Source organism: Lynx canadensis, chromosome D4 (genome assembly GCF_007474595.2).
Source record: "Lynx canadensis isolate LIC74 chromosome D4, mLynCan4.pri.v2, whole genome shotgun sequence".
Taxonomy (NCBI): Eukaryota; Metazoa; Chordata; class Mammalia; order Carnivora; family Felidae; genus Lynx; species Lynx canadensis.
This window is the reverse complement of record NC_044315.2, coordinates 92,248,887-92,260,805: the sequence shown is the minus strand read 5'-3', so window position 1 is coordinate 92,260,805 and position 11,919 is coordinate 92,248,887. Positions and strand designations below refer to the sequence as shown.

General features: G+C 62.7%; 1 protein-coding gene across 1 annotated transcript; it reads right to left on the bottom strand.

Moving 5' to 3' along the window:
* Window positions 1-3,094: 3,094 nt before the first annotated feature.
* LOC115508141 (beta-lactoglobulin) lies at window positions 3,095-6,542 on the bottom strand. The gene is made up of 6 exons (XM_030306543.1): window positions 6,432-6,542; window positions 5,823-5,956; window positions 4,889-4,962; window positions 4,576-4,689; window positions 3,797-3,892; window positions 3,095-3,120 (listed from the first exon to the last, which is right to left on the bottom strand). Exons 1-6 carry the CDS (start codon window positions 6,540-6,542, stop codon window positions 3,095-3,097), a joined length of 555 nt encoding a protein of 184 aa, XP_030162403.1.
* Window positions 6,543-11,919: the final 5,377 nt, after the last annotated feature.

Sequence of the window (11,919 nt, the reverse complement as noted above, 5' to 3'; positions counted from 1 at the left end):
AAGCAGGGTCCGCACTGTCAGCACAGAGCCTGACGCGGGGCTCAAACTCACAGACTGCAAGTTCATGACCTGAACCGAATCAAGAGTCGGATGCTTAGCCGACTGAGCCACCCAGGCGCCCCAAAATGATTTTTTAAATGGAGAAAGATTGTAGCCCAGAAAAAGACATACACACCCCAAAGGGCAAAGGGTTAAAATACAGAGGAGACGTTGATCAGCTCACAGAATGTGCATGTGCCTCAGTAGCCAGGAGGGCTAAAAGCGAGGAGGGGGACGTGGGCGGCTCTGGAGGGGGAACTGCCCCCCGTGGGTGGTGGCATGCCATCGTGGAAGAGACCACTGTATGTTTAGGGCAGGGAGGGCTTAGAGAGTCCCTACGGGGGCTGGAGGGCCCGAAGCTTTTCTTTATGGGACAACAAAGAGGGTTAGGTAGCGTCAGGCCTGAATTGTGTCCCCCAGTTCGCACGTGGAGGCCCTGACCCCAGCACCCCAGCACGTGACTACCTGGAGACGAGGTCTTCACAGAGGTGATGAAGTTACGGTGAAGTCACGAGGTGGGCCCTGACCTTTTGAGACAGGAGATCGGGACACGCACGCACAGAGGGGCGACCGTGTGAGGACACAGGAGAAGACGGCCGTCTGCACGCCAGGAGGGACGCCTCGGGAGGTAGCAGCCCCGCCCCGCCTGGATCTCGGACTCCAGCCTCCAGGATGCGCGGATACGCGTCTGAGGTTTGAGCCTCCGGAATGTGGGTCCGTGTGACGGCCGGTGAGCCATACAGTGAGGGTGCCCCCAACGGCAAATAAAACACTGAAATCCTGAGGCTCGGTCCCCCGAGTAGAAGGCACGAGGCTGCCAGCTCGTCCCCGAGTCCACCTGGGGCCAAGCCCCGTGCCCCTTCGACCGCATCCTGCCACACCCACTCCTGTGTTTCGCCGAGTGGCTCTCACACAGAACTCTGTGAATGTCTCCAAACGGAGAAAAGAGATGTTCTGTGAGCCACAAGCCCCGCATGCGCGACGCTTAGCGTTAGCGATCTCAGGTCAGGCCTGAGAGGGGGCCGTGCGGTTCAGTACCTGACTCGAGCAAACAGAAGCGTTTCCCCGACGGGTGGGCAAGGCCAGGGGTCTTACTGGAGGGGCTCTAACCTTCTCCCTCTGATGAAATCACGGCAGATCCGTGAGTTCCTTGGCTTCTCTGGGACAAGGGCAGGTGAACGTGTTCATGCCTAAAAGTTTCAGGCCCAAGAGCAGGTCTGTCCACAGGACACAAAAGCCAGGGCCATCTCTCCGAGCAAGTGCGAGCACCCCCACACAGTGGGTGCTGACTCAGCTGTGGAAAAAATGGAATCTTGCCGATTTGGTAAGTAAAAATAGCGTATCTTTCTCTGGGATCCTTATGATGTCAAAGCTCCTTTTACGCCGTAGGGACGGGCTGTCTGTGTGTGTGTGCCACTTTTCTCACATAGGGGCCCCGGTCATAGGCTTGGATACATATCTTCACAGATGTGACGTGAACCCTTTATCGAGTTTGTCGACGACATTGAGTTCAGGTTTATACGTAATTTTGGCGAGGATGGTTTTGATGCGCCGAAAACATAATTACCATCTTTTCCCTTATGTGTGGGGTAGGATCTCATCCCATCCCATCCGTAGGGTAGGATGCACGGGGTGGGATTCCATCCCATGCTTCCACACAGTGTAGAACTCTCAAGGTTTCTTGCTTATTTGGAATCAATCAGGAATTATTTTGAGATAATGCAAAGAGTTAGGTATCAAAACTTTTTTTTTTCTCTAAATATCTTGGCCATTTCCCCCAACAATGTTTATTGAATAAATAATGCCCCTTAAGACAGGCCCTTTGTACACCACATTGAGTTATTATACTTGTTAGGGTTTGTTTCTTGATCTTTCTTTCTGTCCCTGAGCTAACTCCCCACAATTGTAATCGCTGTACGTTCATATTTTGTTAGAATAACACAGTATTTGCATGACTTCTCTGTCAAACATTTCAAAACTTTTGTTCCTTTTGGATTCTGGTTTGCAGTTTGGGGTAAGGATCCCACTGGAACGTTGACTGGATTGCTCGGATAGACAGGTTAATTTGAAGATTATTAGATATTTACGATGTTGAAGGACTCTGCAGGAATATCCCATATCCATTTTCTCAAGTCGTTTTTCAGCGTCCCAGAGTAAGGATTTAAAAATTTTTTTCTCCCCGTACGGTCTGCAGATTTCTTGCCGAATGAGCAGGAAAGCATCGTGTTTGAGCACCTGTTCGTCTCCAGGGGCTGAGGGAGCCACAGCCAGACATCCGGCTACCAGCTTGCCGTCGTGCCGGCCTCACGTGGCCGTGGATGTTGCCTTGCTGCGAGGCGTGGGTCTGGGAGGCCCTGTCTTTGTCCAGGGCGTATCTGGGGCGGGATCCGGTCATACCTGTCTCTGGCATTTCCAGACGGTAAGTATGGAGGCCCCTGACCCAGTTTCCTGACAGCCTGCCCTGCAGCGCGTGGTCCCCGGCTCACCTGGGCAGAGGGGGACGCCTTCCATCCGGGCACTGCCCTCGTAGTGGCCTTGACTTCCAGGGGACGGCGCTGGCATGTCTCATCTGTGGTGCAGGTGCACGGGCCTGTGTTGACCTGGCTCCTCTGGGGAGCACGGGCTGGTGCTGTGCTCACTCGGCGCCCTCTGACCTGGGCGGGGACTCGTTGCATCGGCTCACGGGGCCCAGGGCACCTCTCTGGAGTCATCCTAGCAGGACCCAGGTGGCGGGAGCAGGTCAGAGGGTACAGTCCAGCCCCTCGCAGGGTCGTGTCCCTGAAGGGACTCCACGGGTGGCCCCATCCGCCAGACTGCAGTGCTGTGTTCGCTGTGGCCCAGACTTCCGGGGGCCACCTGTCCCCTCCTAGAGCGTTCTCACGCCCCTGGGCCGGGCCGGGAGAGGCTGGGAGGCGGACAAGGTGGGGGCCAGGCCCAGGCTGGAGGGGCTGCCTCGGGGGGTTGGGAGGCACCGGAGCGAGCAAGGTGGGGGAAGCGGGGAGAGGCGAGGGCAGGGGGCAGGAGGGCCGGGCAGGTAGCCTCGGGCGGCCCTGACCTAGGCTTCAGCTGGAGGACACCGGGCTGTGGAGGGAAGAGAGCAGGATGGGGATATGCCGAGGCTTTGTCCGTCCACTCAGAAATCACGCAAACACAGCTCGCAGCCCGTCCCTCTCTGGGATCACCTTGCCTCCTGCCATCCAGCACCCAAGGCAGCCACGTCCTGCCATGGTCCCGGGGCCCTCACTTTGACCCCCAGACTCCACGACCCCGCCTGCCCCTCAGCCAGCCCCCCTCGTGGGTGACCCACAGCACGGCCGGGCTCCCCTGCTCTGGGCTCTCTTTTCCCAGCAGATCAGTGAACTGCCCTGTCGCCGCTGCCCTGTCCCCACTGCCCTGTCCCCACTGCCCTGTCCCTGTGAAACCGCACAAGGGCTGGACAATGTGTCTGTCTCATTCCATCTACATGCATCGCACCCCCAAACAGCCTGGCCTGTGTTTGTTGATGGACTGAATGACGCACAGGGAAGGGAGGGTGAGGGGCCCTGCTGTGTGGCCTTGGCCTTATTTCTAAGCTTCTCTGAGCCTCAGTGTCTGAACCCACGGAATGGAGACGGATATTGTGCCCGGGTCACCACGTTACAGGGCGCCCAGCGCAGGCCTGCCCACATGGGCCCCGGAGAGGCTGGCCGTGGTTTTCTGTGCCCTGGTCTTATGCTCCCAGCGCGGCCTGGCGTCGGGGAAGCGTCCACGCACTCACCATCGAGATTGAAGACCGGGGCTTTGTGCAGCCGGAGCTCCCTAACGTACTCCAGGTACTTCCCCAGCCACGTGGGGTCCCCGGGCGTCGTTCTGGCTGGAATCACAGGGTCGGGTTGGGGGGACGCCGAGAGCCCACGGGCCCCGACCTTTCTCAGGGCCCCTCCTCCTACCGTCTGGCTGGTTGCCGCAATCTAGCCTTGGGCCGCCTCCCCCCTCCGAAAGCAGGTCCACCCTGGGCAGCCCAGGTGCAGCCCTAGCCCCTCAGGGGAGGGTCCCCGGGGGTCCTCCCTTCGCCCTGCAGCCTGCTGCCTGCAGGACCTGGCCGCCCCTCCCCGCTGCCCGCCCCCTGGGCTCTGGCTCTGGTGGGGCCCATCCCTGGGACAGCCCCTCCCCTCCGTCTGGTCTGGAGGACGAGGTGCGCCCCCCTCCCCACGAAGCTCACCCTCCACACCCTCCCCCCATGACCCCCAGTCTTCTGTACGCGGCACTTCCACTTTCTGGAGCCTGATGTGACTCGGTGGCTTTTAGGCTCATAGGCTATCTCCCCGGCGAAGACAGGGGAGGGTTTCTGCTCTGGCGCAGTGTCCCCGCTCCCAGGACACAGGCAAAGCGGGCGGGAGATGGGCTGAATGAATTCCTGAGGGATTGAGCGGTGCGGGCAGGGATGCCCGACCTGAGGGGCGCCCACAGGGGTGCAGCTCTGAGTGGCCCGGGAGCCGCTGGCAGTGAGCACGGGGCCCGGCAGACGCCCCGGGGTCGGGGAGAGCCACCACCTACCCAGCAGTGCCCACAGGCTGGTGACCTCGCCGGCGTCCTCGAGGCGGACGTAAAGAACGAGGTTACTGTAGTCGGTGCCGACGAAGCAGACGTGTATGCTATTGCCTCCCTCCCCTGTGGGAGACCCCGGGCGGTGACAGGTGAGCCCTCTCTCCTCCGCTCCCAGACCCACCCCCCAGGACAGCGCTGGGCACCGGGAGGGCATCTCCCTCCGGCACGGCGCTTCCCCCGTGACCCTGGTGCAGGGCATCGGGCGTCCCCTGCCCTCCCCTCGCCCAGCACGGCACCCAGGCTGGGGGCCTGGGCCACTCACAGGAGCCTTGGAACTGGCCTTGGAGCCCAGTCGGGTGGACGGTGACGTTGACTCCTTGGCACACGCCCTCTCCTCTGGGGAAAGAGGAGGGAGCGTTCCGGGGTCACGGCCTCTCCCTGTCTACTGGCACCGGACGGTGCCGGCTTGGGCTCTGCCCCCGGGGGCACTGGAGGCGCCCTGGCTGAGGTCCCAGGTGTCCGCCTGAATCCCTCGGCTACCTGGGTTCCCGAGGGTCACCCAGCAGGGAGGAAGAGGGTGGGCCCCTGAGGTGCCTGGACGGGGCTAGAGGGTAGGAGTGAGGAACCAGGGGCTTCCTGGTTTCTGGAACGGAACCAAAGCCCCCGGGACGACTTACACCTGTCTGTCCTTGGCTCGGAGCCTCAGGTCTCTGGGTGGGTGGCCTGGTCCTGGCCGTCCCCGGTCACCTGGGCTCCACACGAAGACCAAGCCTTTTTGGCCCCCTGCCCCACGGTCTTCCTTTCTCACCTGGGGTGGGCGGGGGTGGGCTGGGTACCAGCAGACCCTGGGGCTGCACAGGCCAGCGCCGTGGTGTCTGTGGCCCAGCGCAGGCAAGGACGTGGCTCTCACTGTCGTCAAGGCCACCGGTGCAGAGTGTTGTAAGTGTCTCTGGGTTCAGCACGGCTCGTCACTGCCGTAGATGTTCCTGACCAACTGACTGCTGTGCTGCCCCGGCCCCTCCAGCTCACAAGGCGGGAAGGGACGCCGGCGGCCGAGGACCGGGACCCCGTGTGTCTCCCCATGGCCCCTGTCGTAAAGCTTTGGGGACTTCTAAAGTGAAACCTCCTACCTCTCAGGACGGTCTCGAGCCTGCAGCTCGGTGCCCCGTGTCCCTCCGGGTCTAACCCCTGGTCCTTGTTCCCTGGGAGGCCCCTGGGAAGACCACCCCGTGAGGAGCTGCAGGGGCCACGCTTACGTCCAGAACAAGACGAACGTCACATCCTCATCCCGGGTCCAGATGGAATGGAGGCCGAGCCTCAGGGGGTCGGCTGGGGAGACCAGGTGTGCACGGCTAGAGGCCAGCTGGATGGTCAGCCAGCGCCCCTCCACCTGCGGGTGTGCGGGGGGGGGGTCAGCGTGGGGGACAGTGGCCCGTCCCTGTTGCAAATGCCCTTCCCTGTCAGGCCGCCCTCTGTGTCCCCTGGGCCCCTTCCTGCTGCCTCTCCCTTCCCTGCCCTCTTCAGCTCCTCCCGTGTCTGGTCCAGGCTCCGTCCTCTGTTGGCCTGGACCTGGGGAGGGGGGACTGTCCTGGGGCCACCACCGAGGCCCGGGGTTGTTCCTGCCAGCCAGCACCAGCCACGACCCCCGCGGTGGTGGGCAATGGGCAGGTCCCTTCCCGTCCCAAGGGTGACAGTGCTCAGCTGGGTGCCTGGTGGCCTGGGCAGATGCTGGGCCTGGGCTGGGGATGCCCCTGCCCCTCACGTGGCCTCTCTCCTCGGCTCCTGCTGGCGGAGTGCCACCACGAGACACCAGGACCCTCATCCCTGTCCCAGGGCCGAGCTGGGACCCGACCCGGCTCGGTTACCTTCTGGGCATTAAAGCCTGGCTGTACGGGCACCTCTTCTAGCGTCTGCTGGGCACAAGCCAGGCCCAGGCTGAGGGCCAGCAGCAGGAGTGGCCCTCTCTGGGGGACCATGACCGCGGGGCCCAGAGCGGGGAGAGGTCGGGCAGCTCCCATCCCTTCCTCGTATGTGTCCTCCAGAGGCCTCTCGTCTGGACAGCTGCCCTGGCCAGTCCTGCCGTCTGGCCCGGGCCCCTGAGCACCCAGAATGCCTCCCACAGGAGGCCGTGGCCTCCCGACACCCACCTGTGTCTGAAGGGCGTGAAGGGTGTCATCTGACCTGGGGGGCGGGTGCTGTCAGAGCAGTTTACCTACATTGCTGGCTTCCTGGAGGCGTCGGCTCACCCCAGGGCTCGGCTCCCTCCTCCTGACCTGTGCTCCCCTGGGGGCTCCCACCTCCCATTCCTCCCTCCTCCTGGTCTGTGCTCCCACTGGGGGCTCCAACCCCCCAGTCCTCCCTCCTCCCGGCCTGTGCTCCCCCTGGGGGCTTCCATCTCCCAGTCCTCCCTCCTCCCAACCTGTGCTCCCCTGGGGGCTCCCACCCCTCAGTCCTCCCTCCTCCCGGCCTGTGCTCCCCCTGGGGCTCCCACCCCCCAGTCCTCCCTCCTCCCGGCCTGTGCTCCCCCTGGGGGCTCCCACCTCCCATTCCTCCCTCCACCTGGTCTGTGCTCCCCTGGGGCTCCCACCCCCCCAGTCCTCCCTCCTCCCAGCCTGTGCTCCCCCTAGGGTCTTCCATCTCCCAGTCCTCCCTCCTCCCAACCTGTGCTCCCCTGGGGGCTCCCACCCCCCAGTCCTCCCTCCTCCCGGTCTGTGCTCCCCCGGGGGCTCCCACCCCCCGGTCCTCCCTCCTCCCGGTCTGTGCTCCCCCGGGGGCTCCCACCCCCCGGTCCTCCCTCCTCCCGGCCTGTGCTCCCCCTGGGGGCTCCCACCTCCCATTCCTCCCTCCACCTGGTCTGTGCTCCCCTGGGGCCCCCACCCCCCCAGTCCTCCCTCCTCCCAGCCTGTGCTCCCCCTAGGGTCTTCCATCTCCCAGTCCTCCCTCCTCCCAACCTGTGCTCCCCTGGGGGCTCCCACCCCCCAGTCCTCCCTCCTCCCGGTCTGTGCTCCCCTGGGGGCTCCCACCCCCCGGTCCTCCCTCCTCCCGGCATGTGTTTCCCTGGGGGCTCCCACCTCCCATTCCTCCCTCCTCCTGGTCTGTGCTCCGCTGGGGGCTCCGACCCACCCGTCCTCCCTCCTCCCGGCCTGTGCTCCCCCTGGGGGCTCCCACCCCCCAGTCCTCCCTCCTCACCTCCCACTGTCCCAGGGGGTGTGGTGGGGAGTGACAGCTGGAAGGCACATAATCCCTGAAGACAGCGCTCAGCACGCCTGCCAGAAACCAGTCCCGGGCGACGTTTGTTCCTATTCATGATGAGCATGTCTCGTACCCAACACCCCCTCTCCAACCCCATGGCCACTTGGACCAGGCCGCCCACCCCCCTCTCCCGGGACCCTCTGAGCTGCACGACCCAGCTGGCTGGACGCTGTCCGATGGCCACCCCCCTCAGTCTAGTCCACAGTGTGGGGTTCTTTCATGCCCTCCCCGCTTTTTCTAAGAAGAAAGCAGCCTTTCAGGGAGCTGTGCCTGCTGGAGTCAGGCCCTATGTGGGTCAGGGCCGGCGCGGGAACCGGTCGGCCTGGGTTTCCCAGGTGGGGCTGCGGGATCCCCTTCCATCCGCCCTCTGGGAGCAGAGGCCACGCAGACGGGCACCCCCATCCCGGGGCTGTGAGGGGACGCCCCAGGGGCGGCAGGAAAGCCGGGGGACCCGTCAACCCTGGGCTTTCTGGGGACACGGCCGGGCTGAGCCCGGTGGCTGGTGGGGCAGGGGATGTGATGTTTCGGCTGTAGTTTTCCAGGGGTTTGATGTCAGATACAGCACGTGGGTGGGAACTCCTTCCGTAACTTGGGGTCCCATCCTTGGATCCGGTCCTGGTCTCCACCCCCAGGTGGCATTGAGTTGTTTCGGGGGTTAGGACCTCCCAGTCACACGGGAGGGCCAGAGTCCCGCTCCCAGAAATCGTCCTGGAATGCGCCCCCCCCCCCCCCGAAGCGGGCGTAGGGATCCGGGGGAGAGCCGTGGTCCGGGCGGCCAGGGGGCAGGTGTGAGGCCTGCGGGGAGCACGTCCCAGGCTGAGCTGGACCCCAGGGCCCGGAGCCCGGAGCCAGGCCGACGGAAGCAGCCTCGGAGCATCTGACCTCGTGACAGAGCCAAAGACGGGCTTTACCACTGAGCCCCAGACCCCAAAGGCGGGGAAGCTTCTGGAGCCGGACGAGGGCCTGAAGGACAGCGATTGTGTCCATCGGAAGGAGAAACAGGAGAACGGCCCAGAAACCCTGACCATGAAGGGGCTGGCGCAGCTGCGGGCCACAGCCTGTCACCGAGCGGGCCTCCGGCACACTCCAGGCAGCCGCGGGCACAGGGAGATGGAGACTGTGAGGTTGACAGACTTGTGGAACTTAGTTCCCGTCTGGGGGCTCCACACAGAGCCACACAAGTGACAGGTCACATGCTGCCCGTCTGTCGGAAAGGGTTGGCCGCCAAGCTGTGCGCTGGGGGGGGTGGGGGGGGTGGGGCTGGGTGAAGGGAGGAGGGAACAGTTTCCGGTGGGTGGAACAGCATGGGTGAGACCCCTGAGGCAGGCAGGGGACGGCCGACTGAGTGAGGAGAGGTCCGAGCGGCGTGGGAACGCGGACGTCTGCTGAAGGTGCGGAGGCTCCATGAGGTCACCGAGGCCAGGTCACAGGAGCCCCTGGACCACGTGCATAATGTGGATTTTGTCTGCGTGGTGGCGGCTGGTGGAGGGACACAAGCGGGGTGACATTTTGGCGATGTTCCTGGGCTGTGAGGCCGTGGGGGTCGCCCGCTCTCCCCAAGGCCAGGCTGGCGGGGAGGGGGAGGTGAGCCCACGCGGGAGGCCAGCCTCCGAGAAGCGGGGCAGCCAGCCGGCCTGGAGGGCCGAGGTCAGAGAGAGCCGGGAACGACAGTGTCCAGATGCATGGTTGTGGAAGCTGCTCACGGTGGGTGTCACGTACTTTCCCGGAACGGGCTCTGTCCTGTCCTTTCCAAAAAAGTGAAAAAACTTACGCAAGCTGGAAACGAAAAGACCTTTCCTCTGGGACAGAGAGGACAGCGCACAGAGGCCCGGGAGGCACTAGGGCGTGTGTTTGGGGGGCTAGACCAGACCTTTCCGTTCCTCTCTCCCTCCATCTCCCCCCATCATAAAGCCGTTGACATCAGAGTTCAAGGCCGGAGTGTCCGCTGAGCTCCGGGCCTGCTCGGACTCCGCCCCAAGGCTGCCCTTTCCTGTGGCCACCTCCTCTCTTGCCCTGGGAGCCGCAGGACTGTCAGCCCCCCACCCCATGGACAGGCCTGCTGCTCTTACCATCATGATGCCCACCTGTGTCTGATGGGGGAGGCGCTGCCCGGCCCTGCCTTTCTGGGGCCCGCCATCACCCACAGACACAGTGAGACCACCAGCTCCTGACCACAGAGAGGTCACTCGTGCCTTCACCAAAGGAGTGTCCCCGCGGGCAACCCCGGGTGGGCCCTGGGATCTCAGGTGACAGCTCACAGCTCCTCTGGGCCTTCCTCTGCCCTGGGAGGGGTCTAGGGTGTGCATCCTGGGGTGGGTCTTGGGGACAGGACGGCCGTGCTGGACAGGACGGCAGGCACCTGGGCAGGTGATTCTGTGCTCACGCACGATGGTCACTGTGCACGCCTGGCCTTGGTGGCCCCGGGACCGTCACGGCCATGTCGGAGGCTAACCCAGAAAGCCCTGGTTGGCTTAAACGCGTGGCTGACGCATCCTGGCAGACTAGAGATCAAGCCCGCGCTGTGGGAGCCGCCGAAGGACTCTAATGAGAGTGATAGTCCAAAGTGGCTGCTTAGGGGAGGGTTCGAGGGTGGCCTAGAGTTTCCCGAGTTAAGGTGCCGCAGGACGTTTGAGCCACTCGGGTAGAGTGTCCCGCCAGTCTCTGTACAGCGCGGCCCAGGGTGTGTTTACGCACTAAGAGGGCTCGGGTGCCACCAAGTGGCCATCCTGGGGACATCAACGCCCGTCACCATGGAGCCACCAGTATCTTTTCCTTCTGTGGGAGCAAGTCTCTGCATTTGAGTTCAATCTTTCCGATTTCAAAGTGAGAAAACCCACGAGATGTCTTGCTTAGCAGTGAGCTGACACTTTCCCCTTGGGTTTGAAACTACTCATTCTGTGCGCGCTTCAGCTCCAGTCCTGCCGATGCTTCTGGTAGGTCACCGATTTCCTTCTTGCGTTAGGGTAACAGAGAGGGCGAGGCATCCCTCTGCGGCGACACCAGATCGTGAAACCCTGGAGGCCGATCCGTCATCAGTGTGGCTGGTGACTCCACCTGTGAGGTCCCGGAGCCACATGCCCCCTGAGGCCCCGGAAGACACAGCCCTGAGCTGCTCCCGAGCTTGGCGCTTAAGGCGGGAAACAGACTTCAATTTTTTAAAAGATAGGGACGGGCCACGGAAAGGACCACAACAGGGCTGTCTACGGGAGTGTGGGTCGTGGGGACTGGTGTTCTGTGATGTGGGAAACAAAGGCATAAGGAAAAGCTTAAATTTCCTCACTGCGTCCAGCCCCTGGACAAGTCCCTGGGACAGGCAGAGTCACCGCCCTCTGGGAGCCCAGCTGCCTCGATGATGACACTTCGCCAGGGGCAAAAGGCGATCTTAGCTTAACCTCATCCCGACCTCCGGGATCCTGTAAGTGTCCTTTATCGCGTAAAAATCCCTTCGGAAACGTCCTTCACCTCTACCCCCCAAGATATAAGGTAGCAATCAGACTCCAAGCGTAAAGTCCCCTGATACGCATCTGAAAGGTCTCATGACTGAGGGTTTGCTAAACGGTAATACGGTAATATGTGACCTTTTCCCAACAATAGTGAGCCCTCTCGGGGCCCTGGAAACCTTGCTCCCAAATCCCTTGGAGGCCTGTGCTGTCCCCAGCCCCCTCCAGACTTGGCGGTGGGTAAGCAGTCGCTTCTCACAGCTCTTCCTGCCCACGGACCTGTCCCCGTGCTTTAATAAAGCACCAAAGATGTCTCAAGAATTCTTTCATGAGACTTTTTGTCGCACAGGGCTTTACGACTGTTTGCTCTGAACCCCAATATCTCCGCATCCTTCTGGAGTGGAACAGGTGTCCCGTTGTCACAGCTCCCCACCCAACCCCCGACCAGGCAGCTCAGCTGAAGGGTTTCGAAGGGAGCAGCTGACAATTAGGCGGAAAGTGGGCAGTAGCAGAATCTCCAAGGTGCCCCCCGGCTAGTCAAGCAGAGCCGGGCTGTGATTTGGAGGGGAAAAAAGGCTCCTTCCTAGGAGGAAACCCGTGGAGAATGAGACAAGCAGAGGCCACTGTGTGATGGGAGCCTTGCCTGAGCTCGATCACAAAT